At 37.2% G+C, this 27,728-nt stretch overlaps 3 protein-coding genes across 6 annotated transcripts in view; 1 reads left to right on the forward strand and 2 right to left on the reverse strand.

Moving 5' to 3' along the window:
• Window positions 1–1,401: 1,401 nt before the first annotated feature.
• Window positions 1,402–6,775, reverse strand: pnn (pinin, desmosome associated protein). The gene is made up of 9 exons (XM_051723079.1): window positions 6,621–6,775; window positions 4,966–5,037; window positions 4,809–4,877; window positions 4,631–4,706; window positions 4,444–4,538; window positions 4,293–4,368; window positions 3,846–4,001; window positions 3,583–3,721; window positions 1,402–3,150 (listed from the first exon to the last, which is right to left on the reverse strand). Exons 1-9 carry the CDS (start codon window positions 6,731–6,733, stop codon window positions 1,943–1,945), a joined length of 2,004 nt encoding a protein of 667 aa, XP_051579039.1. The 5' UTR covers window positions 6,734–6,775; the 3' UTR covers window positions 1,402–1,942.
• A 2,151-nt stretch (window positions 6,776–8,926) lies between these two features.
• Window positions 8,927–14,246, reverse strand: gemin2 (gem (nuclear organelle) associated protein 2). Of its 2 annotated transcripts, none has more exons than XM_051723095.1 (10): window positions 13,997–14,246; window positions 13,734–13,818; window positions 13,507–13,596; window positions 13,279–13,338; window positions 13,092–13,205; window positions 12,896–12,940; window positions 12,741–12,809; window positions 12,088–12,183; window positions 10,048–10,106; window positions 8,927–9,948 (listed from the first exon to the last, which is right to left on the reverse strand). In XM_051723095.1, exons 1-10 carry the CDS (start codon window positions 14,113–14,115, stop codon window positions 9,912–9,914), a joined length of 774 nt encoding a protein of 257 aa, XP_051579055.1. In that variant the 5' UTR covers window positions 14,116–14,246; the 3' UTR covers window positions 8,927–9,911. The 2 variants fall into 2 exon arrangements, with proteins under 2 accessions (XP_051579055.1, XP_051579054.1); XM_051723094.1 differs by having other exon boundaries at window positions 12,073–12,183.
• A 3,899-nt stretch (window positions 14,247–18,145) lies between these two features.
• The window catches only part of ctage5 (CTAGE family, member 5), a 35,345-nt gene continuing 25,762 nt past the window's right edge, over window positions 18,146–27,728 (forward strand). Inside the window, exons 1-9 of one of the 3 annotated variants that reach the window (XM_051723063.1) lie at window positions 18,146–18,292; window positions 18,603–18,736; window positions 18,937–19,029; window positions 19,267–19,480; window positions 23,895–24,227; window positions 24,930–25,006; window positions 27,185–27,316; window positions 27,430–27,451; window positions 27,575–27,663. In XM_051723063.1, coding sequence (XP_051579023.1) covers window positions 18,184–18,292; window positions 18,603–18,736; window positions 18,937–19,029; window positions 19,267–19,480; window positions 23,895–24,227; window positions 24,930–25,006; window positions 27,185–27,316; window positions 27,430–27,451; window positions 27,575–27,663 — 1,203 coding nt within the window. In that variant the 5' untranslated portion in view covers window positions 18,146–18,183. Of the gene's footprint in view, window positions 18,293–18,602; window positions 18,737–18,936; window positions 19,030–19,266; window positions 19,481–19,522; window positions 20,315–23,894; window positions 24,228–24,929; window positions 25,007–26,263; window positions 26,467–27,184; window positions 27,317–27,429; window positions 27,452–27,574; window positions 27,664–27,728 lie in introns of those variants that run through there. The other 2 variants (XM_051723062.1, XM_051723064.1) reach the window with 2 other exon arrangements.

Consider the following 27,728-nt stretch of genomic DNA (forward strand, 5'->3'; position numbering starts at 1 on the left):
AGAAGCAGGTAGACCTGCCTTCCCCCTGGCACTAACAAACCTCTTTTCAGTGAGAAATTTGTGCCAGAAGTGTGAGCACAACAAAAGGGAAGACAGAATAGTGTATATCGGATTATTTCTGGATAATATTTATGCCACAAACACAAGTCATTTACACGTTTGCAGTTGTTTATTTTACGCATACAGACTGATTGTATGCAGTCAACCTGTTTTGCTGTTCATGACACCCTTTCTTTGCTTGCATATTGCTGATTGCAGGTTTCCAATGTTTTTGGCTATGTTTAGGTGCAAAAATAGTGCCAAAAGTGTAAGCGCGAAAAAAGGAAGTCAGAAGAATACACCAAATTTACTGTGTGTTAATACGAAATTACAGATTCAAAACACATGAATTACACTTATGCAAAGGATTAACGTATTGCTAATATTTTTTTCTTATGCTTGCAACTTAATTTACACAAAACATTCTGTGCGCATACCATTTATTTTTACGCTTGCAATTTGATTTATGCTTTCACAAATCTTACAATGCACAATTTTACCTTCATATATCCCCATCATTATTTAATCCTCATTTTATGTTTTTAGTTTACGTAGTGCATAGACATACTATTGTAGTATTACGGCATTGAATTATCAACTGAGGCTGTACAATATAAAATAATAATAAAGTCTTCCATTGAACTCGTATCAGCCATATCACAAGTTTCACCTCTAAAATTTAAGTGCAGTACAATACAAACATTAATAGTAGATAAAACACTTGAAAATCATATTAAAATATACTGGTAGTGACTGAGGTGATGGAGTCCCGTTTTCTATGTAAAAGGCTTTGAGTGTAGTGTCAGAAAAGCGCTATAAGTGTCAAATTCATTCAATATATGTAAATGAGTGTTTTGTTTTTATCTTCAAAGCAAGTAATATTTCAGTTTTAAATGTTTAATCGTATAACATAATATCAACATGAAAATAGCACGTTATGAGATTCATCTGCCAGAAGAGCAGTGCCAAAACACAACTTATGTAAAGTGTTCTTCCACAAATCGGTTGCAATTTTAAGTTTCAACCACAGATAACTACACAGATGAAACTTTAAGCAGTACCCATTTATGTGAAGCTAAAATCCATGCTTTTGTAGTCACGAAAGTTTTACCATCTTGTACTAATCCTTAATTCATAGTTAATGAGTGTTTGTTCCAGGAAGCTTAAAATTATACGAGTTAAAAATATGCTGAACTAAATTTAACAAATCACTGAACTAGAAAGTCTTTCATATCCCCATATTCAAGTTAATCATAACCCTGCGCACATTATTCAGTGCTGTCACAGCATATCTTAGTGATGTTTCAAAGATGTATATTAAAAACATTTTAAATACATAAATGCAAATCACAATAAAAGAACTGAAGTGTTAATTGCCTTTTTTTTTTTATTGTATTTTTTTTCCATGTTGAGTAATTTATACAAAAGCAGACACTTTTGCTCCAAGAAAAAATAACTCCACCACAGTATGGTATTGTCAGAATGGATAATTGAAATTTACTGAAGGTTAATCATGTTAATATGGCATCACAAAACTGAAATATCTGTGACTAAACTACTAATGTATCAGGGACGGTCTGAACTTTCAACATCGTGGTTGAAGTTTAATGATCAACATGAGAATCACTTTTCAGGAACAGCTATATTTCTCCATGAAATAGTGATGGTGTCTGAAACCAATACGTTTATAGTGACGTTTCTTAAAAGCAGAGTTCATAAACAAATATCCACGATACACTAAAGTCCAAATAACCAGTTGACAGACAAATTAAAAAAGATTGGGACATGGAGACTTCAAACTTAAAACCCACTAAAGAAAAACTCTTATGGTCACCACACAATTCTGACAAACATAGCCTCTGAAAAAGAGAAAATTACACAAGACTGGAAGCATTCTTGTTCTTCAGCGTCGATCCTTTCTATTAGACTTGCGATCCCTCTCATTCCTGGAGGACCTCCTCCCTGACCTGCTTCCTTCTGAACTCGTCATCTTCCTGTCGGGTTTAGAGCTCTTGTCTTTGGAGCCTTTAATGTCACGGCCACTGCCTTTGGAGGACTTGTGTCCTCTCTCGCTTCCGCTTTTCCTACGCTCCCGGTCAGATAGTCTCCTGCGGCGTTTGCGGTCTCGGGCATCTCTATCCCTGCCGCGGCTGTGAGAGCGTGAGCTGGAGGAAGACGACGAGGAGCCAGAAGAACTGCTTCGGCTGCTGGAGCCACTAGAGGAGGAGCTGGATCCACTTGAGGAGGAACTTGAAGAGGAACTGGAAGAGGAGCTACTGCTACTTCGACTCTTGCTCCTCTTGGCTCTTGCTTTGGTCCTAGCACGAGAGTCATTAACATCCTCAGCAGCCTCCTTTGTGTCTGCCTTGGCTTCTTGTGGCTGAACTGTTGGTTCTTGGCTCTGCTCTTGAGATGGGACTTCTGGATTTGGTACAGGTTCAGGCGGTGATGGTTGGGACTCTTGAGCATGGTCATCCCCTTTAGTGACATTTTCCTCTGCACTAGGTGCTGGGGCTTCAAGTTCTGGTTCTTTACACTCTGCAACCTCAGTTTCTACATGGCTTTCCGGGGTTTGCTGAGAGTCTGTTATGATTTCCTCCTGAGACTCCTTCTCTGTCTCCTGTTCTTCCTCCCTTTTCTCACTACCTACCTCTTCAACTGTGGCCTGTGGACTCTCAACCTGCAACTTACCCTGTCCCTCAGCCTCCCTCTGAACTTCCGTGACCTCCATCTGTTCCTCCTCGTATTCCTTAACCTCAACTGCTCCCACATCTTCATCCTCTTCTTCCTCATCTGCCTTCCTCTCACTCTCCTCTTGTTTATCCTTCTCCTCCCCCTGCTCCTGATCTCCCTCCCTCTCCCTAATCTCTGAGCTTTCCTCACCTTCCTCCTCGACTATATCTTCCTCGTCATCCTCCATCTCCACATCATGTCTGTTACCTGTCGGCCCTACTACAGCCTTACCCTCCTCTTGATCTTCTGTCTTCATCTCTTCAGCCCGACGGCTGTCCTCCATTTCCTTGTCACCCGTACGCTGGGATTGACGCCTTGGCCGAGCCTCCATTTTGTTGAGATGCTCTGCAAAGGCTTCACGTCTCTCATCAAACATGCCTTTTAAAATAAACAGTAGATGAATACTCTCACTGAGCACTTCATTGGGAATACCTGTAAACCTACTTATTCAGGCGATTATCTAATCAGCCAATTTTAGGGCCAATAAGATTGTTTACATTGTTACTTTATTTTTGTTACATTTTAGCACCCAACTCTCATTATTGAAATTTGAATAAAGATGAAATATGATACTCATTCTAAAGGCATCCATTGAGCATCCATTGAGAGGTAAAATGTGCTTAAGTGCCCTAAAAATGTCACAATGCAAAAAATCTTAATGGTTCTAAATGTAGGCTTCACTGTATTTAAGCAAAATAAAACGCAGTACTTCTTTGTATCGATCTGGGATTAAATACAACCAGGACATTGACAGATTTCATGAGAATCCCCTGATGTGAGAAATAATAAATAAGAACCAGAAACACCTACCATTTAATTTTTTCTGAGACTCTTCCATGAGTTTTTGAGTAGCTGAGCACATTCGACCAGGTAGGTAAAAGATAGGGGGCTTGGTCTTTGTGCGAATGAACTTGATAAGTTTAGTATTGTGCGCATTCCACTCCTCTTGCTGTAACACATAAAAACACAATGAATGTATGAAATTATCACACCAAGGATAACAGGCAATTCAAATACAACAACTGAAAGTATAAAAGAAAGAACCATTGTCTCCATGCAGTTATGAGACATACCAGTTGAGCAAGCTCAACTTTGTGCTCTAGAAGTCGTAGCTCAGTTTGTTTGGCACGTCTTTCTTCAAAGAGCTCTCTCCTTTCACTCTCAACTTTTTTACGCTCCTGTTCTGCCTGCACTTCCAATTTCTGCTCAATTTCTTGCCGTCTTTTTAACTGGGGGAAAAAACAACAGCAAGGTTAAAATTAAAGTGACACTTGGTTTCAGATGTGGTTTAACTTTATTGTGAGCAGTTTGCTGACTTAATGTTGATTTGAATCGAACACAAACAAGTGGGTTAGAAGTAAATCAGCTTAAGAGGACTAGTCCAAGAATAATATTTTTTTATTGTTGATGACTATGTCAGAACAAAGAAAAGCCTCACAAAAGAACAAGAATACAGGGCACACAGTATTTAAAGCAATACAGAACCACGATGACCTAGAAGCCTGTTAACATAAGTCTACCTTCTCTGTGGACACCGTAGACTCCTGTTTAAACTTCTGCAAAGTTCCCATCAACAGGCCAAACATGCGCCGATTTCTGAAAGGGGAGGGGATTGGATTATAAAGTCATCCAAATAAACTGTGCAGACGTAGTCTAAAGCAGAAACAGTACCTTTGCTTCCCTCTCTCATCCATGGTCTGATCTTGAATAAGATCACGGCGCGTACGTTCTTTGGAGGTAGCAACAACAGATGACTGCAACGCTGGCTGCAGGTAGAAAATAGAGAACAAAGGATTGCTTTAAAATAGATATGCGGAAAATCCAAAAAGTAAACATCAAAATTGTGTTGTCTGCATACTTTTTTGACATCGTCATCATCCTCAGCGTCGCTGTCATGGCGTGAATCTCTCCTGGCTCGCTGATCCCCTGCCAGCCTAGTTTGACAAACATAAACATTTGTAAATATACTCTAAAAACAAAATGGTGAACAGCCATTTCATGAAATAGCCAGAAATTGGTTAATTGACATGAGAAACCTCAAGAGTGCCCCTTCGATGTCCCTCTGTTTGGCTGGGGGTCCTCCACCACTGTCTGAGAGTCCACGCCTGATAAGGGTACACAGACATGAGCAACTAAGCAATCCAAGATGTAGTCTGAATACAAATATTTGCCAGTAAAAGAACAGATTCTCACCTCAGCAAGTTGATTCCACGTCCCCTACCTCCACCTGGGCCTGGGATGGTTAGCCTCCTGTTTTGACCCGGTCTGGAAAAGGCAAAATATAACAAAAGGACATCATTAAAACTGCTGCAAGCAATTTTAGCCATTCTGTAACTTCCATGCCCCTTCTTTTCAAAACACCACCCTCCAAAGATACCATTGACACCATCACCGAACTGTTTAGCAGCAGTGCATCTTCTCACGGTTGTCAAACACAACAGAAGCAAAACAGCGCTGCCAACTGTTATGAATATTGCATTAAATCTGAATGTTCCACTTCAACTACTACACTATGAGAATGCACAAAATGACAAAGTCTTCTGATTGGTTGATCATAGAACGTGCCCAGTCACATTTTTGTTTACAGTTTACACACAGTCTATTGCTGTCACAAGTTATGTTTCTATCCAAGATGCCAATTTAATGTTTACGAAAAACCATAACATCGCCAAAACGATGTGCGAATAAAGCCACGTTTCCATCTCACGTGTTCAAAAGAACAAAATTGTCACTTCCAGGGAAATTGTACCCACTGTGATTCTTTTATTAATAAAATACTTGCAGTTTAGAGCACACATACAAAACACTGTAAAGCACTTTGTCTCATGTCTGGGAGCGACAGTACACAATTCTGGTAGCACCATGTGTGCGTTCCTCTTAAGTGTATGCTGTGCTGATCTATTATGTATTTTTCAAAAGTGTCAATAAACCTGTTCTTTGGTACAGTTCAAGTTCGTATTCGACTTATTTGCTCTGCAAACTCTATTCAGGCTTTGGTTTTTTTTAGACACCATTATTTCAGGATGACCACAGCAATGTTTCAGATGCAACGAATGGTGCTCTGGTTAGTCCAGTTAAAATAATAATAAAAAATAAGTGGATGGAAAGCCAGCTACAGAGACCAGTGATATCTCTCAGGACACTTATTTCAGAGAAGGCACATTTTCTGCATTACAGCACCTTTAAACTTACATTTAAATTAAAGAGCAGCAAAGTTGGCTGTACGACTTTTTGTTCAACTATTTACACAAGAGTCTGAATCACATTCATAATCTAGGTAAGTGGTTTTCAAATGGTCACAGGTCTGCTCTAATAGAGTCGCAGGCAGCAGGTGGGAAAACGATGCAAAATGTGAATTAAAAAATTTAATTTATTTAAAGATAACAATATAATCAAATTAAGGATCTCAAAATAAACAGGCTTGTCAACCAATAAAAAAAATTCTTGGCCGAAATGCATTTGTCGATTGGTAGAGGCTTGCTAACTAAGGCAGATGCCAACATGAACAGTCTGCATGACACACCATCATCCTCGAAAACCATGAACAAAATTATGCTAAGAAACCAGACAACATTAAATGAGTTTGCAACCAACTGAGCACTCTTTCAAGCTAATTTGAAGGCCTGGGTGACTTAGACAGTCCAAAATTCTGTGATATCGCTACAAAAATATAAATGAATCTTGTAACAATAGCAAATGTAACATAACTCATTTTAAGCGGCGAAACAGTACACATGTGATACTTTAGCCTGTTTACTAGCCGCAATATTAGCTTGCTAACAGGCCCTGGTACAATTTTTCTCAGATTCAGTACCGAACTGATAAAAAAAGCATTCATTAATACATACCTTAATTCACTCGGATCTCTGCCGGTTAGTTTTCGAATATTTTCGTCCACGCTTTTTAAGCTTTCCTTGGCTTTTTCCAGCTGGTCCTGCAAACTTCGCACGACCACCGCCATCTTGCTCTTCGTCTTCCAGCAGCGCGTGGACTTTCGTGCGCGCTCTCGATTCAATGAACGCGCGTGACACAAACCATAGGGGCGGCACCGTTCTTCTTCTTCTCTTCGTTTTTTTGGCGGATCGCAAACAACTTTTAAAGGTGCGTACTGCCACCTACTGTACAAGAGTGTGTATCACCACGTCCCTTAGCACATATTCTATTATTCAATCTAGTGCATTTTAAAAAGGTATAAAGTGCCCTCCTGATCTCTCTTACCCCTTCTTCCTCCCCTTCTGTTCCCAATACTCCTTTTAGATCCCACGCCCGTCCTGTTTCTCTTACTTTGTCGTGTAAGTTTCTTCTGTCAGATTCATATATGGAACAATGCATGATGACATGATCTACATTTTCTTTATCTCCACAGTTAGCACACTTATTACTATTTATTTTACCTAGAACATCCAACGTACTATTTAATCCTGAGTGATCTAGTCTGAGTCTTGTTATTATTATTTCCCCTCTTCTGTTCTTTTCTTTATAGATCTTTATTTTAACTGATTTTTGAATTTTATAATATCTCCTTCCTTTCAGATCTTCATCCCACTTTTCCTGCCAAATCTCCATACCTTTATTCTTAATCAGGGCTTTTCCTTCACCTTTTCCTAATGTAATTGATATTGCAATTTCATTTTGTAAGGCTTTTTTTTTTTTTTTTTTTTGCAAGTCAGCACCCTCATTTCCTTTCAGACCCTCATGAGCTTGCACCCAACAAAACTGCACATCAATACCATCTCTATGGATCCTAATCACATTTTGAAATAGTTCTATGAAAATATCTTCTCTATCACTTTTCCTCGATTGGATGCTTCCCAAAACAGCGACTGAATCAGAGCAAATTACCACCCTGTCCGGTTTAACCTCTTCAACCCATTGTAACCCTATTATAACTGCCACTAATTCTGCTGTGTACACTGATAAATAATCAGAGAGTCTTTTAGCTCTGGATGTTTTAAACTCAGGAATGTATACACCGATTCCCACACTCCCTTGCTTATTCTTTGACCTATCTGTGTAAATTTTAAGGTAGTTGAAATACTTATTTCTTACATATAAACTTGCTTTGTTACCCACTTCATTAGTTTGCCATTCTCTTTTCTTCTCTAATATATTAATATCTACTTCTGTTGCTGGATAAAGCCATGGTGGAATATTACTAATTGGGGATGTCCTAGTGAATTCTATAGACTCCAAGCCATATTCCCTAGCTCTTCCTTTCGATGTCCATCCAAATCCACTTCTCTTAAATTTGTCATATTCCCAGCAGTTCTGAATTGTTATTTTTGTGGGGTTTTCCTCTCCACATCCTTTTAACCTAATCAAGTATGTAAGTGATAATTTTTCTCTTCTGAGCTCCAATGGTATTTCACCTGCTGCTATGGGCAGCCCTGCAGCAGCGTAGGAGGCCATGAAAAATGCATAATAAATGTCAAGGGCATAGCAGCCACACGGGACATGTCCCCTGCACTCTTTAAAAAGGTGATTTTTGTTCCCCTCACTTTTTCAAGCTTAACCTATACCAAGTCCAAATGGTGAATTTGTATAAAGTATTCTTTGCATTTGGGAATTGTCACATACATACATACATACACACACATACAGTACATACTTACAGCTCAGTTATGGTGGCACTGGTCAATCTGAGGTTACTAGGAATCCTCTCTATGTGCATGTTATCTTGTAGATCGCTACAATATTAATTTTGAAAAATGTAAACAACTTGGGTCAGTCAAAACTGAACATACTGTAGATCAGTTGTACAAAGTAGTGCACCTTTTTGTGACTTCATATTTATAGAATATGTTTTAAGTGTCTGAACAAGAGTAAAACTCAGACCCCCAGTCAAGGGCATAGCAGCCACGGGGGACGTTGGGGACACGTTCCCCGCACTTCTCCAAGCTAAAGCCATACCAAGTCCAGATGGTGGATTTGTATAAAGTATTCTTTGCGTTTTGTTACTTTGGGTTGATTGAGCGACCATCCAGCCAATCACAGGTGAGTTTCATGAGCTGAAACAACCCTTATGTAACAGGCTGTCAGTCAGACAGTCTAATCAACACAGCTCCGTTCATTTTCCAATTCATTTTCTCATTGACTTTTCAAAAAAGCCTTCATAAGAGTTCTAAACCATGAACCAAACCAACCCAACCCGCTGTGAGGTGCATTACATTAAAACTTTTATTTGAAAAGAAAAAGTATTTGAAAATCGGATAAACCAAAAAGACAAAGGTACACTTTATTCTTACCATCTTTCAAGAGGGCACGAACTACAATCCCATGATGTATTGCGAATAACAAAATCGGATAAAAAACCTACGGAAATATATGAAACTATTGATTTTAAGTTGTTGATTATAAGTATAGAAACAATATATTTTGTTTATTGATAAATATTCCGATACAATTAAATAAGTAGTTTGAGGGTGAAAGAAGACATACTAATATGCCTCACTCATAGTGCGTCATGAAAGTGGGCGGTCTCTTCAGGGCTTTTTTCGAGCTTGAATGCCACAGTTCTCTTGATTGGTGGATCTTTCACTGTTGGACCATGGGTAGTGTAGTTGTTCACCAGGAATTACGCTATTAAATGCGGAAATTTTTTTAACAATGAAGTTGAAATAATGCAAATGATGGCTTCAACAGAAGCATATACCATGGATTAACATACTTGGAGCTAAAGGTAGGTGTGTCTTTAAAGGTTATTGTTAAAAATCCATTTGTTTTTACTTGGATTTTTACTTAAGGAACATGACAGTTGCGCTCTATACCTTTAGTAGCAATTTTGGCAGAAACTATTATCATGGTAATTTTTTTGCAAGAGAGATACTTTTAATACTAAAAAAATAAAGACTTTTTAGTGAGGTTTTAATAACTCTAACATATTTTTACTTCTATGACAGGTGCAACAACATATCATTAATGACTATGAAATACCAAAGCAAAAAATGCAACTGTTATTTATTTGACAATAACAGTGCTTCAAATGACACTAATTGCAGTTGCAATAGGTGTACTGTACATGACACTCAGAAAACTGCAGAAGGCACTGTATAAATCTTTCCAAATAATAATTCTTCAAGGTTCCTCGCATTCACAGGAATTTTCCTCGCAAACGTCCCTCCATTGGTTTCATGGCCCGTTCAATCTTTGTCAGCCAAATCATTCTGCTCAAAATACCTGTAATAGAGAGAAGCATGATTTTACTTAACAATACATAATACCTGTACATATTTTAGGAGATACTAAATCTGGCTATAACAGTGCCATGTCAGTTACCTGGCAACAATACAAATCATCAAGTTAAGAGCCGACAACCGATCATCATCTTTGCTTTCCTGGAAGAAAGAAGAAAAATATTCAGTCTATTTTAGACCACCTATTTTAGACTGTCAACAACAAGCCTTCACATGTGCAACTGCAATAGATCAAAGACAGAAAATAAACTGATGCCTCAACTTGTATTCTGATCAAACCAAAACACACACATATATATATATATATACAGGTGCATCTCAATAAATTAGAATGTCGTGGAAAAGTTCATTTATTTCAGTAATTCAACTCAAATTGTGAAACTTGTGTATTAAATAAATTCAATGCACACAGACTTAAGTAGTTTAAGTCTTTGGTTCTTTTAATTGTGATGATTTTGGCTCACATTTAAAAAAAACCCACCAATTCACTATCTCAAAAAATTAGAATACATCATAAGACCAATAAGAAAAACATTTTTAGTGAATTGTTGGCCTTCTGGAAAGTATGTTCATTTACTGTATATGTACTCAATACTTGGTAGGGGCTCCTTTTGCTTTAATTACTGCCTCAATTCGGCGTGGCATGGAGGTGATCAGTTTGTGGCACTGCTGAGGTGGTATGGAAGCCCAGGTTTCTTTGACAGTGGCCTTCAGCTCATCTGCATTTTTTGGTCTCTTGTTTCTCATTTTCCTCTTGACAATACCCCATAGATTGTCTATGGGGTTCAGGTCTGGTGAGTTTGCTGGCCAGTCAAGCACACCAACACCATGGTCATTTAACCAACTTTTGGTGCTTTTGGCAGTGTGGGCAGGTGCCAAATCCTGCTGGAAAATTAAATCAGTATCTTTAAAAAGCTGGTCAGCAGAAGGAAGCATGAAGTGCTCCAAAATTTCTTGGTAAACGGGTGCAGTGACTTTGGTTTTCAAAAAACACAATGGACCAACACCAGCAGATGACATTGCACCCCAAATCATCACAGACTGTGGAAACGTAACACTGGACTTCAAGCAACTTGGGCTATGAGCTTCTCCACCCTTCCTCCAGACTCTAGGACCTTGGTTTCCAAATGAAATACAAAACTTGCTCTCATCTGAAAAGAGGACTTTGGACCACTGGGCAACAGTCCAGTTCTTCTTCTCCTTAGCCCAGGTAAGACGCCTCTGACGTTGTCTGTGGTTCAGGAGTGGCTTAACAAGAGGAATACGACTACTGTAGCCAAATTCCTTGACATGTCTGTGTGTGTTTGATGCCTTGACCCCAGCCTCAGTCCATTCCTTGTGAAGTTCACCCAAATTCTTGAATCGATTTTGCTGGACAATCATAAGGCTGCGGTTCTCTCAGTTGGTTGTGCATCTTTTTCTTCCATACTTTTTCCTTCCACTCAACTTTCTGTTAACATGCTTGGATACAGCACTCTGTGAACAGCCAGCTTCTTTGGCAATGAATGTTTGTGGCTTACCCTCCTTGTGAAGGGTGTCAATGATTGTCTTCTGGACAACTGTCAGATCAGCAGTCTTCCCCATGATTGTGTAGCCTAGTGAACCAAACTGAGAGACCATTTTGAAGGCTCAGAAAACCTTTGCAGGTGTTTTGAGTTGATTAGCTGATTGGCATGTCAAAATATTCTAATTTTTTGAGATAGTGAATTGGTGGGTTTTTGTTCAATGTGAGACAAAATCATCACAATTAAAAGAACCAAAGACTTAAACTACTTCAGTCTGTGTGCATTGAATTTATTTAATACACGAGTTTCACAATTTGAGTTGAATTACTGAAATAAATGAACTTTTCCACGACATTCTAATTTATTGAGATGCACCTGTATATATATATATATATATATATATATATACACATATATACATATATATATATATATACACATATATACATATATATATATATATATATATACACATATATACATATATATATATATATATATATACACATATATACATATATATATATATACACATATATATATATATATATACATATATATATATATACATATATATATATATATTAAAAAAAAAAGTTTACCAGGTTTGCACGCACTGCAGAGCATCGTCTAGCCAGCTGTCTAATTAGTGAATGTGCTTCAGGAAGCAGCGGTTTCTCAAGGCATGCTAGTAATGCATACAGCCATCTGCCCTGTGATGATAAATATTATGGTGTAGTCACTGTACAACTAGGAAGGCAGACAAAAAAATACAGTTCACTAATATCTTATGATTTTATACAAAGCTGCACCTTTACATGCAATCCATCAAAAACAGAAATATTTATTTTGTATATTTTTGAAGAGTACTTATTAAGAGTCATTATTTTGTTTTTTAATGTAGCAAAAACTATAATTATCGATTTGTTTCTTACACCAACCTATCGGTTTGCTTCAGAAGACATTAACTGATCGAGTCGTGTGGATTACTTTCATGCTGCCTAAATATGCCTTTTGGACCGTAAAACAGACAGCAGACTGATGGCACCCATTTAATTGCATTGTATGGACAAACATAGCTCAAATGTGCTTATAAAAATCTTCACTTCATTTATGCCGAAGAAGGAAAGTCATAGACATTTGGGATGGCTTAAAGGCAAGTAAATCATGAGAGCATTTTCATTTTTGGGTGAACTAACCCTTTAAATACAAAGTCGAGCTCAAACATAATACATGGGAACACATGAAACACTGAGGAAATTGAACTTACCAACTGTGGTACAAAGTCACTCTCCTCAAACCAACTGATTAAATACTCAAGCACAGCTGAGATTGTTGACTGCAGAGAATACAATAAAATTACATTTAAACAGATTAAGTGGATGGAGCAGTAATCAAAGTTGCTGGTAATTAACAAGCAGTTACCTGGTTTAATTTGCTGACAATGCTCAGAAATGGTGGGAATCCAGTCTGATGATACAGATTAGGAATATAAAATCATGGGATAATATTCAAATAGTGAGCGAGTTTGATAATTAAACTGTTCAAATGGCAAGTGGCTGATTATTCTGACAACAATGTGTTGCATTGTCTTGTAGAATAATCTAAATGGATTTATTACCTTGACATAATCAAGACCTGGGTTAACTGTGTCTTCTTCTTTCAGCTGGACATCAAGACAAATATTTTCACCCAGGCAGAACCTCTTCCAACCATCGTCATCCTCAGGCTGTGGCTAAAAAGGACAAAAAGACTTTTCTTTCAAATGTCTGTTCAGATTTTGTCACGTTAAAGTTAAATGTTCTTACCATGACAACGTTATCATCCAAAAATGTAGATTTCCAATGTTGACGATGTTTGTTAACACTCTGAAACAAAAAATTGTGCTTAATTAAAAAACAAAACAAAAACACACACACACACACACACACACACACACACACAAACAAACATTACTAACTCTTTCAACTGCATACATTGCATTTAACATTATTAAAGTACTAATATGAGAAACCAAAGAAGATAAAACCTAATACCTGTCTGACTTCTGAAAATTTGCTGACTTGCTGCTGCTGCCATTTCAAACTGGGTGAGAAACCCTGAGGTGCAGCCAAACAACCTGTGAGCTGTGCAGACAAAACACTTACATTATTAGATCTCACACACACACACACACACACACACACACACACACACACACACACACACACACACAGAGAGAGATGTTGTAATTTTGCAGACATAGTGTAACTATCCAACTCACAGAAACATTCACAGATTGTTTTTTCTTCAGTTTCTTAGGGTCAATTTGTGCAACAACAACATCTGGGCAAAGAGACGCCTCTCTCCTGCAAAAAGACATTATATGGCCACTGTAAACCTTAATATTTTAATTAAAATAACCTTAATTTTAGAAAACCATTCATACAAGACTAGCTCAAAAGTGCTTTAAAACAAGACTATAAAGGTTCAAAATGTAATTAAAGTGCTTTGAAAATATAAAATGAACTAATCAAATTTACTTACTGGACCTGTCTGAGATATTCTTGAGGATTTCTCGGAGGTTCGGTTGGATTACATTCCTTTGTGTCGCATGTTTCCACTGGCAAAAGTCTGGGCATCAGCTCCTCCACGTCTGACTTCATATCTTTTCTTTATTTTCTTTTTGCGATATTTCAAAACAAATTAACATTTATCATACGCTAAATATCACTGCACATCACTGCGTCAGTGTTTTACGCTCTCTCGTGCTTGTCAGCCTCTCCATTTTGAAAGTGTTGGAAATAATGACGACTAATAGACGCGACGGTTACCATGGATATTTTTCTTCTTCGCTCCCGGTGACAAAAATTGGGTGGTATATAGTGACATCTATTGTTCAGGAAGACTATGAATCTAGGATATTAATATGGAATATTTTGTAATAAATAATTGAGTAAATTTAATGGTGACGACTCTTCCCCATTTATTTTATTTTTGCCCTTACTCTAAAAAATGTTGGTGTCACATCTCATCTTCTTATTATCTTTCATTTTACCAGATGGTTATTTTTTCTATCACAATTACAATTTTTCATGATTATGAAACTGATAATAAGGTACATTTTATTTGCATGATGGGTAAATACCATATTCATAAAGCAAGGTATCTTAAATTAAAACTCAATCCAAATTTTTTTGCAATGGACATACAAATTTTGTTATCTTCCCTTCTGAAAAAGTCCTCCAACAAGAAAGCTAAAAGATCATCCCTTATTCTTGAGAAGTTTTTAGGTAAACTGTTAAAAAAAAAAAAAAGAAATACATTGATGTGACAGATTTTGCTCTTATGAAAAGAAATTGGTGCTTTTATTCACCAAAGTGGCATTCAACTGATCACAATGTATAATCAGGACATTAATAACGTGAAAAATTACTATTAAAATTGGAGAAAAAAAAAAACTACTTAAACTACTTCAAAGAGTTCTCATCAAAAAATCCACGTGCAGCAATGACAGCTTTGCAGATCCTTGGCATTCCAGCTGTCAGTTTGTCCAGATACTCAGGTGACATTTCACCCCACACTTCCTGTAGCACTTGCCATAGATGTGACTGTCTTGTCGGGCACTTCTCACGCACCTTACAGTCTAGGTGATTCCACAAAAGCTCAATGGGGTTAAGATCCATAACACTCTTTTCCAATTATCTGTTGTCCAATGTCTGTGTTTCTTTGCCCACTCTAACCTTTTCTTTTTGTTTTTCTGTTTCAAAAGTGGCTTTTTCTTTGCAATTCTTTGCATAAGGCCTGCACCCCTGAGTCTTCTCTTTACTGTTGTACATGAAACTGGTGTTCAGCGGGTAGAATTCAATGAAGCTGTCAGCTGAGGACATGTGAGGTGTCTGTTTCTCAAACTAGAGACTCTGATGTACTTATCCTCTTGTTTAGTTGTACATCTGGCCTTCCACATCTCTTTCTGTCCTTGTTAGAGCCAGTTGTCTTTTGTCTTTGAAGACTGTAGTGTACACCTTTGTATGAAATCTTCCATTATTTGGCAATTTCAAGCATTGTATAGCCTTCATTCCTCAAAACAATGACTGATTGATGAGTTTCTAGAGAAAGCTGTTTCTTTTTTGCTATTTTTGACCTTATTTGACTTTAGACATGCCAGTCTATTGTATACTGTGGCAACTCAAAAACAAACACAAAGACAATGTTAAGCTTCATTTAACGATCTAAATAGCTTTCAACTGTGTTTGATATAATGGCAAGGGATTTTCTAGTACCAAATTAGCAATTTAGCATGATTACTCAAGGATAAGGTGTTGGAGTGATGGCTGCTGAAAATGGGGCCTGTCTAGATTTGATCAAAAATGACTTTTTTCAAATAGTGATGGTGCTGTTTTTTACATCAGTAATGTCCTGACTCTACTTTGTAATCAGTTGAATGCCACTTTGATGAATTAAAGTACCAATTTCCTTTTGAAACAGCAAAATCTGAACATTATTCCAAACTTTTGGCCGCCAGTGCATATATACAGTTGTGCTCAAAGTTTGCATACTTTTGGAGAATTGGCAATATATGTACCATTTTTAAAGAAAACATGAGTGAGCAGGCAAAACACATTTCTTTTATTTCTTATGGGATTCATATTCAACTGTAGGTTATAACAGAATGGCATAATCATAAAACAAAACATGGCAACAATGCAAAAAATGAAATGACCCCTGTTCAAAAGTCTGCATACCCTTAGTTCTTAATACTGTGTATTGCCCCCTTTAGCATCAATGACACTGTGCAGTCTTTTGTAATAGTTGTCTATGAGGCCCCAAATTATTGCAGGTGGTATAGCTGCCCATTCGTCTTGGCAAAATGCCTCCAGGTCAATTGTACTTGTGCTTAGGGTCATTGTCGTGCAGTCCAAGAGCATCCTATGCGCAGCTTTCGTGCAGAAGAATGCAAATTGTCTGCCAGTATTTTCTGATAACATGCTGCATTCATCTTGCCATCAATTTTCACAAGATTCCCTGTGCCTTTAGAGCTCACACACCCCCAAAACATCAGTGAGCCCCCACCATGCTTCACAGTGGGGATGGTATTCTTTTCACTATAGGCCTTGTTGACCCCTCTCCAAACATAGCGCTTATGGTTGTGACCATAAACATTTTGGTCTCGTCACTCCAAATTACAGTGTGCCAGAAGCTGTGAGGCATGTCAAGGTGTTGTTGGGCATATTGTAACCAGGCTTTTTTGTGGCATTGGTGCAGTAAAGGCTTCTTTCTGGCAACTCGACCATGCAGCTCAATTTTGTTCAAGTATTGTCGTATTGTACTCCTTGAAACAACCACACCGTCTTTTCCAGAGCAGCCTGTATTTCTCCTGAGGTTACCTGTGGGTTTTTCTTTGTACCTGAACAATTCTTCTGGCAGTTGTGGCTGAAATCTTTCTTGGTCTACCTGACCTTGGCTTGGCATCAAGAGATCCCGAATTTTCCACTTCTTAATAAGTGAATGAACAGTACTGACTGGCATTTTCAAGTCTTTGGACATCTTTTTATATCCTTTTCCATCTGTATAAAGTTCCATTACCTTGTTACGCAGGTCTTTTGACAGTTCTTTTCTGCTCCCCATGGCTCAGTATCTAGCCTGCTCAGTGCATCCATGTGAGAGCTAACAAACTCATTGACTATTTATACACAGACACTAATTGCAATTTAAAAAGCCACAGGTGTGGGAAATTAACCTTTAATTGCCATTTAAACCATGTGTGTCACCTTGTGTGTCTGTAACAAGGCCAAACATTCAAGGGTATGTAAACTTTTGATCAGGGCCATTTGGGTGATTTCTGTTACCATTATGATTTAAAAAGGAGCCAAACAACTATGTGATAATAAATGGCTTCATATGATGAATATATATATATATATATATATATATATATATATATATATATATATATATATATATATATATATATCACATGCAGTAATGCTATTATGCTTTACTATTTGTTTTCTGAAATCTGAACATGCAAAGATCTTGAACCCCCTAAATGACTGCATACCATTAAATCACTTTTTAGTATCCACCCTATCTATTGACTGAAATATAAAAAATGGCATTTTGCTGTTCTTCCTGGAATAACTTCAGACTGTGTGGACCTTTGCTCAGTATGTCATTCCTATCAGTAATCTCCCCTCTAACGTTACCAGAGAGCAGCTTAAGTGTGCTGACATGTTACCTATATGCACCATTAGGCTACTCTTATATGTCCTATTCAGATTTTCTTGTAACACTTGGAAGATCACTCTGCTATAAAACAGGCTAAATACATTAGACTAAATTTAAATAAAGATAAGGAATATTTCTTGTGCATCTTGCACAAGCCCCATTCACTGTAATATTCCAAGTAAAATAATGTTAAAATTGCTATAAAAAATGCTTTATGCAGTCCAAAATCTTATCAGCTTTAGATGTGGTTTTGGTCCAATGTTTAAAGCTAATGTGTTCTTCTGATGTGGCGTGTGGTTATGTTAATGATTTACTGACAGTAACCTCTAATCCAATCTCTGCCCATCAGACTGTGATCTCCATGGATTGGTTCATTCTCTGGCACGACAGAAGGAATGACATTTAGCTTGGATTTAGCTGGGTTTTCCCACTGATTATTGGATTTGTTGATGAACATAAAGGAAAGGATCATCTGACATGAAGGGAACTGTTGGATAAATTCAAACATGGCAGCTGTGGATGCATCCCTTTTGTTTTATGTTATACTCAGTGTTTTACACCAGGGTTTGGGTATAATGTCAGATTACAAAGTATGTGGAGACTCTGAATGTGCAAGTAAGATAATCTTTTATACTCAGATTATATTGTATATTCTGCAGATATACTCATATTTGAGACTGTATTTTGTGATAAAATAAAGACATTGACTATTCTGATTACAGAGAATATAATGTTTACATGTTGGCCTTATGACTAATGCCCTTATGATTTTTATTGTTTGCTTACTTTTTGTTTTTTGACTAATTGGCAAGCAAACTTGGGGTTGCAGATTAAACGTCATGGCTTCATGTGCAAATTATTGCACATGAAAAAATAGCTATATAAATTATTCTTGCTCAGCTATTGTCATGCTTTCTTATCTAAGGTATGATGAGTCGTGTACAGGCACAAAGAGACCATAGTGCACAAGACTGCCGGTTTCTGAACTTCAAAAAAGGGGATATGATAACTGTTTATTACAAACTCTTAGGAAAAAGAAGTGATCTTTGGGCAGGAAGTGTGAGTATTAATATGGGTTTTACATCATTCATGTAAAAAATATGCTCAATTTAAAATATGCATATGTGGGTTTAACGTTCTTTATGCTCATGAATGTTTACCATTATAGCAAATAAAGATAGATAATTGTGCAGTACTTGTGTTTTACTAGCTATTTTTTCTTTATTTGTCTCATTATAGTAATATTTTACCTCTTGTAGATAGACAAGCTGTTTGGATTATTCCCAAAAAATGCTGTCAAAGTTGATCAACGTTTTGTTAATGAGAAAATGGAAATCCAAGTGCCCACCCAGGTAATATACATACACAAAATGATTTGGCTTAAATAATCTGGTATGGTTAATGTTGACCCCAAAAACACAAAGTCACTTTAATAGTTTAACAGAATGAGTTTGTCTGTCAATTTGGTAAGAAAAGCATCAAAAATAAATTCTAAGATCAAAAATGCCAAACTAATAAACTAAAATAAATTAATAAATAAACTAATGCCAAGATCAAAAAATATTAACAACTGTGAACTCTGTTCTCAGGAATATGACTTCTTCTGCATTGATGAAAATGGTTTAGTGATTGAGAGTAACACTGAATTTGATGATCTGGAAGATGATGATCTGACTCAAGACACCCAAGAGGCAGATATCAAAGAAGCTGATGATAAACTTATTAATAAAGAAGACAGTGACCCTGGCAAGACTTCTGTTGAATATGGTTCTGATCAAAACGGCCCAAAGACAACAGAAAAAGGTGGGTCTTCCTGGATAGGCTCTGCTGTTAGTGGATGGTTTGGCAGGAATGAACAAAGCAATGATGAACAACAAGATGAAAAAATTGACCTAGAATCCTTCAGAAGTAGAAAAATAGCCATGGATATTGGAGAAGACCACACTGAGGAGAATACAAACTCTGGAACGCTTGGTTGGATCAGGGGTGAACTGACCAATGCTTTTGGAATTGAACAAAAGGATTCAAAGGCTGATACTCTGGACAGCATTGAGAAACCAGCCAAAGATTCTCAGCAGTCTAGCTCCTGGCTGAATATGGGTATCGATGTCTTGGGCTTTAGTAAGAACAATGATCCAATAGCAAGTAAAACTGAAGCGGATGGTGTAGATGAAGACACTTATATGGAAGACCAGAGCATTCTTAACCACGATCAGTCTTTGGATTTGGTTGAAGATGTGCAAAGACATGAAAACAACCTAGATCACAGTGTGCATAATGAGGACCATGCCTTGGAGGACATAAGATCAGAAGATGGACAAACAGAGGAGAGAGGACAGACAGGGTGGTATGGAAGTATCTACAATGGAATTTCAGACCTTTATAGCAAAGAGCAATCTACAAATGACGAGGACGATGAAGGCAAAGACAATGTGTCCAAAGAAGAAGATAGCCCTGGATCTTCTCCAAACACAGACGACAGTGGAAAAAAAGAGTCAGAATCAAACTTGCAATCAATATTTTCAGTCAGTGGCCTCACATCAGTGTTTGATAAATTTAATTTTCCATTTCAGTCAGACAAAGTAAAGGAAGATATGGAAAGTGATGAGAAAAAAACAGCAAAGGAAGGAGATCCAGGTAAGGAGGACTTAGATGAGCAACAGAATGAGCAATCAGAAATATCTGATGTTGATGAGCAGGAGTCAATCCCAATAGAATTTGACGAAATTAGTGAAACCCAATCACTGTTCGATGACACAATGACTTTAAAAGATGATGTTGCATTTGATGGAATTAGAGAAATAGATGGCCCTTTTCAAGATTCTAACACCCAAAATAATGATATGCAAGACATCACAGATTCAGAAATCCCTGAAGATAAGTCAGCAGATAATTTAATTGAAGCTATACAAAGTGAAAACAATGCTGATGTTTTAGTGGAAGAAATGAAGCAAGATCTAAAAAGAGATGATGAAACTGAAGAAGAAAAGACAGCAAAGGAAGTAGACTTAAGTAAGGAGGAATTTAATGAGCAGCAGAATGTAATAAAAGAAGAAATATCTGATGTTGATGGCCAAGACTCAGTCCCAATAGACACTGATTTAATGAGTGAAACTAAAAAAGCATTTGATGGTATTAGAGAAATAGATGACCATTTTCAACAGCCTAACACCCTAAAAGACGACACGCAAGACAGCACAGACTCAGAAATCCCTGAAATGAAGTCAGCAGATAGTTTAATTGAAGACATTATTCAAAGCAAAAGTGACTTGACTGACTTGACTAGTGACTTGAATAATAATGATAGCATTTCATTAGATTCCATCAGCAAAATCTCTGACCCAGCAGATGCTCATAAATCTGAACAACCAAAGTCTAGTCAAACGGGAACTGAATTAGACGATCATGAAAAAAAAATATCAGGTATTGCAGATTTAGAAATTGACTCTGAGTTTACCACATTTAGTCAAAGTGGAAAACATGAAGACGCAGATGTGACATCCGCAAATCTTTCTTGTAAACCAACAGCAGAGACGTTATCAGAGAATAATGATGAGACAAATTTAGCTGGAGAGAACACAGTCTCAGAGACAAAAGATGATAGTTTAAGTATTCTTGATGAGTTAGTTATGAACATGAATGAGACACAATCAGATGAAGCATCTGAAGAGATCTCAAAGAACAAAGAAACATTATCAGATTCAGAAACACTTGAAACAGAAAGCAATGAACATAAATTAGACAAAAATATAAATCTTCTTGATGAAGGTAAACTTCTTGGAACTGTAACTAGTGCAGGAAAGATCCATTCAGACCTTGAACGTGAGTCAACTTCAGAGATCGAAGAGATTGAAAACACCAAAGAACCACATGATGGATTATTTGAGACAAATATTCCAGGTGTTAGTGTTGTTAAAGATATTGAGTCAACAATGGAGATTCAAACTAATTCAGGTGATGAACATCCAGATGAGGTCATGGCTCAGGGAAAGCGAGAAGAATCAAGGACATTTTCTGTGTCTACCGAGGATGATGTTGAAACAAAACAGCTGAAACGTGATGACACACAAATCCGGTATGCATCTCTGTCACAGGAAACACATACAAAAGGCCCATTGCTAAACATCATCCATGATGAACATTATAATGGGCCTGGCGATGCAAAAGATGGTGGTGATGATCTCAGTTCACCTAATAATGCAAACAAAGATAACGTTTCCTACGCTGTTACTAAAGAGGACCCTGATGACTTTACCACTTCCACAGAAACAAAATTAACTTGTAATTTATTCGCAGAGAATGACACAGTTCAGGATGACAACATACTTGTTAAAAATCAGAGAGATGAACGCAAAGAAGATATTGATGTGGAAACTGATGAGAATCATCAATCCAATTTTGAAAGTGTCACACACCTTTCTGAGGAAAGCGATAAAGGTGCCACACAGGAACAAAGTGCTGATGTTGATGTGGAGGAACAGGGTGATGAGGAATTGCCTGGAAGCGCTCACATTCAAGATAAAGAGACTTTTATTCCTTCTACAGAGACTAAAACAGCACAAGAACCCTTGAAAGAATATACTAACCTACATGCTCATCTGAATGAACAGAATATTAAAGATCTTTTAGATTTATTTGGAGACCACAAGCTATCATGGCTAGATTTCAAAATTGGAAACTCTCCAAACACTGTTGCAGGTCAAGATTTTAATGATCTTGCTGAACTTGTTGAATTTGAACATGTGTTGGAATACCAAATGAAGATGAGAACTAAACCGGGATATGATTTTCCTACTTATGAATATCCAGCACTACAAATATTGTTTACCCTTTTAACTGTTCTAAGAGAGAGATATACTCCAGTGATAAAAGAAGTCAGTGTAGATGAAAGCCAAGGTACTGAATTTCTTGAAAATTGACTCTGTCAGATCATGGCAGATAACGGATTCTGTAATTTTGGTGAATATTGCATGGTGATCTTAAAGAGCTAGTTGACACAAAATTGAAAATTCAGTTGTTGTTTATTCACCCTCATACTGTTCCAAACAAGCCTGTATGATATTCTTGATTCCATGGAGACATTAGGCAGAATGTTAGGGCCTGGCATCCCAAGTCACCATTAGCAGCGTTTCCACTATCGGGCCAAATTAGGGCATGCCAGGGCCAGTTGCGTTCCCACTGTCAATTCCGGGGTTTCATCGTGCCTCCTCTGGGCTTTTTTCAGGGCCAATCGATTACCCTTGGGCCAAACAAGGCCAACCGGGGATTGAGGCGGGTACAATGTCAAAGGTGGAGTTTCACCAAGCTTTCCAGGTTGTGTATTTAGAGTACAACAGTACAGGTATGGGAAAAAAATTTAAAAAGAAATGTGGGCACAGTACAAATCCGTTAATATGCCCAATGGAAAAAGCGGTGCCCAAGAAATTACTTTCCATGGTTCAGTGAACTTTCACAGACGGTGTGCTGGGACATCGTCCCACTGTTACTGGAGAGACCACTCGGGACACCATGGCAGTTACAGTCGGTGAGTTGTCAACGCTAACTTATCTTGCTGTTTACCTTTGATGTAAACTCGATATTCTAGATAACTAGATAACATGATACCTCAGCTTGAGCCTCCCTCTTGGTTGTGAAATGGGTGGGGTGTGTGACGTTGGCACTGCAGCGGCGTATTAAGGGTGGGTTTTTGTGCAATGCTGCAGATTTATTGGCCCTCTGGTGGGAACGCAGGTCGATTTTAGTCTGGCAGCTCGAGGTCCGAGGCTATTGGCCCTGGCTGGCCAGTTGATAGCCCTGGCTCGCACTGGCCCGATAGTGAAAAAGCGGCTGTCAGGCCGTTTCTGAGCATAAGAGGGCCCTAAGTGAATTCATAGCTTGCAGGGCCCTAAATGGCCGCTTATACTGCATATAGCTAGAAACGGCCCTGTTTACTGTTAAAGTATGGAGAAAAAAAGATGCAATGAAAGTGAATGGTGACTTAAGCTAACATTCTGCCGAGCATCTCCTTTTGTGTTCCGAGGAAAAAGAAAATCATACAAGCTGAAGCACATGAGGGTAAGTAAATGATGACAGAATTTTTATTTCTGGGTGAACTATCCCTTTAAACAACAATTTTTGCAAATGTGAATGATGGGAAATGAAATACCGGTTTTGTGATCTTTTAGTTATAATAGTAAGTTGTCAGATTTTCCATAATGTTCTATCTTTCTTCTCACAGGGATCTACCAAGAAGAATGTGTCCACGAAGCATGTCTCAATTTAAATACAAATACACTAATCTCATCACAAGAGGCTGAAAGTAATCAAATTACAGAGGACAAATCTGATATGAATGACTTGAAAAATACAAAAAATGAGTTGGACTCTGAAGAGCAGGACCAGTTGGAGAATAGAATTAAGCAGGTTCAAGAGGTGGAGGATGTTCAGACCACTGATCAGGAAACAATAAAATTTGATGTCTGGGGAGCTTCAGAAATCAAGAAAACTACTTTCCAATTAAACAATGGTCTAGTTCCTGAGGAGAATGATGAATCTGAAGAATCACAGACTGGTAATTTGATTACTTTTCTTGTACTTTTCTTGAAATTATTACCTTTGTAAGAACAGTTCACCCAAAAAATGAAAATTCTGTCATCATTTCTAACCCTCACATCATTCCAAACCCAAATTACTTTCCTCCTTTCATGAAACATAAATATCCCGGCCACTATTTGCCATATCATTAAAGTGAATAATATATATATACACACTATAACAGTTTCAGAAAAGTGGTTCTTCTGACTAGTGTGCTATATATTCCAAATCTTCTAAATGCATATGATAACTTTATGTGATGAATAAACTGAAAATTAAATCATTATTTACACTGAAGATCAACACTGAAAAATGTGAACCTAAAAAATTGCTTAATGTGATAAAATATAAATTAACTAGTTTATTGAAGTCAAAATATAATTTAACATCACTGAATCAACCTGAATACATTAGGTGACACCAACAAAATTCATATTTAAAGGTAAATTTGGTTCAAAGTAGTTCCTTAAGATAACAATTGCAGGTTACCACTTTTTAGCAAATGTTTGGATGAACTATTCCTTTAACATATGTCCTGTAATTACTAACTTATACATAAATTAATGAAAAAGTGTTTGTAAGAGGTGCGATTTCACACCACTGAATAATATACCGACTGTATCGACTCTACATAACTTTATGAAAAACACTCAGCATTAGTTTTTGTTCTTTTTGACAGATGAAGGGGAATTTTATCAGCTAGCAGCTTTTGTTGGTGAAGTCACAATTAATGAACTTACATCTATAATGGACAAGGTGAGTCTTCATATGAAATAAGTGTATCAGGTTCCTTTAAATGAATATTCTGGGTACAATACAAGTTAAATTCAGTTGACAGCATTTGTGGCATAATGTTGATTATGAAAAAAAAAAAAATAAAATAATAATAATAATAATTTAGGCTTTTCTTTAAAAAAAGAAAGGTTACAATGAGAAACTTACAATGAAAGTGAATGGGGCCAATTTTTGAAGGGTTTAAAAGCAGAAATGTGAAGCTCATAATTTTAAAAAATGAACTTACATTAATTCTTCTGTAAAAAATTGTGTACCATTTGAGCTGTGAAATTGTTTAAATCATAATTTTTACAGTCGTTTTAGTGCTTGTTGACATTACAACGTCATGTCAAGTTGTAAAATTGAATATAACTTTACACAGAAAAGGTTAGTAAGTGATTTTATCACACTAAACTCATGTTAACACACATGTTGTTTATGTCTTGTGGCTATACTTTTGAATCAGTGAGTATTTTAATATTTACGGATTGGCCCCATTCACTTCATTGTAAGTGTCTCACTGGAACCCAGATTTTTTTTTTTTTTTTTTAAGAAAAGGAGGGGCAAGTCGAAATTAATTTTTGTGGTAAATATTATTATACCACAAATGCTGTTGACTGAGCTTAACTTGTATTGAACCCGGAATATTCCTTTAAGACAACTACAGTCAAACTGACATGTCAACAGGCATATTTTGTACTCATGTTAGGTTGATTGCATTTAAAAGTATTTATTGTCTCTGGGACTTAATAACCCACTAAACCTATTAAATTAGAAATAAAGATATGAATATTAATGCAGACAAATTCTTCGTGGATCCTAAGAATTGCTTAGGATCACCCACTAATGAAACCCATACATATCCACATTTTAAACTGTACGTGTACGTTTCATAACCTCTTCATGACAAATGCTCTTTAACACTCAATGAGTAATTCCTCTGTGCGGCTGTGACTTTAAAAGTCAACTGAGCTATTGTGGCATTCTGCAATTGGTGACGTTTGGAAGAAACCCAAACCCAAGTAGGGGTGTTACTTTGTATATTTTGACAGTTATCAAAGAAAAATACATTTTTTACTTTTCATATGAGCAAAGTACATATTATAATATACCCCAAAACATTAAAGAACACATTTCACTGGTGTTTGGTTTTATGTTTCGCGACACAAGATTGCATTACTCGCAAATCCCCCCTAAAACACAAGAGTGCGCGCTTCCTCTCAGCGCAGTGCTCATAAGCAAGACGTGTTGAGGCAGCATTTGGCACCATGGCATAACAACAATTAAATTTATATAGTACTGAATAACTTTGTTTCAAACCGACTATTTTGAGTAAAACTATGGCAGACGACTTCATGGCCGAGTCGGTCGTCACGAAAGTGACTGACATGAGAGGAGCGGCGAAGATTTACTACACACTCGCCGTAGAGAAAATCAGAGACGTATGTGGCACTGTCTGTGTATGTGTGTATTATGAAACAGTGAATGTGTGGCAGCTGTCAGCAGGTGGAACATCTTTTTTTTATATCAGTCATCACTGTAGACTTATTATTATTTACTGGTGTTTAATTACTCGTGTTATGGCTTTAGCACCCTTTACTGGCTTTATTTACCAGCATATGGCTAGTTAGCATTGATGCATCAGGTACATGTTTCTCATTTCTTACATTGATTTGTTTGGTTACATTTTGCAGCATTAGATCTATAGCTCTATAATGACTTTTAGGGCGCTTTTAACTAGCTGAAGGTACCAGTTTATGGCTGGTAAGCATCACTGGATCTTTCAGTGACATTGGTTTTGGTCAGTTATTGTTATGTGTAGCTTTAGATTTATAGTACTTTCAGAGCCTTTTGGAATACTAGTATTTGCATTTTGTTTATAGTTGTTAGTAGACAGAATTTAAAAAGTCAGTGAGGTTTATTGACTTTGTATATCACCTTTTACAGTAGTTTTAGGGGTTCGTAAAGATGCTGCTTAACACTTGCCAGCCCTTGCCAGTAAAGCATCCAGAATTTGTATCTAAGAGAGAGCTTTAAAAAACACTAAACAGCATGACAGCTGTGACGCTGATTTGACTTTAATTTTCAACATGTCTGGATAATTTGCTTCCCATTTTTGAGATAAACCTTATTTTGAAAATGTATTTCTTTGTGTCTTAGGTTGTGTCAGCACTTCCTGATGACATCCGGCCTGGCCCAGACTTATATGGACTGCCATGGGAAGCTGTGGTTTTCACTGTATTTTTAGGTTTATTCACTCTGCTTCTGTTCAGCTGCAGGTTCATTCAGTCTGTAAGGCATACGTTTCTGCTCAAGAATGATAAAACAGCCATGCACAATTTCATGCATTACTGATTAAGGAACTTCTGCAAGTACTTATCAGGTTTGTCTGTTTTGTTCTGCAGATCAAAAGCAGACTATATGCAAGTAAGTGTGTTTCCCCAGTGCTTTTCAAGATAGATTAGTGGACCTTTGATATCTCTCTTGCTTTGAGCTGATCCCTGCTATCTCCTGTTAACTGATCCTAACTGTTCTCTGGTTGGTTTGCAGGTAAAGAGAAGCAAATGGCACAGAAAGTGGCAGAACTGCTTGATGAAAAGTGCAAAGTGCTGGAGACAATCAGTGAGGTCAAGCAGAAGGTAAGAGGGGCCGAGTTATGTTTTCTATATGTTTATAATGCATAAATGCATGTATTGTAATGCAC

This window comes from Myxocyprinus asiaticus, chromosome 17, assembly GCF_019703515.2.
Source record: "Myxocyprinus asiaticus isolate MX2 ecotype Aquarium Trade chromosome 17, UBuf_Myxa_2, whole genome shotgun sequence".
NCBI lineage: Eukaryota > Metazoa > Chordata > Actinopteri > Cypriniformes > Catostomidae > Myxocyprinus > Myxocyprinus asiaticus.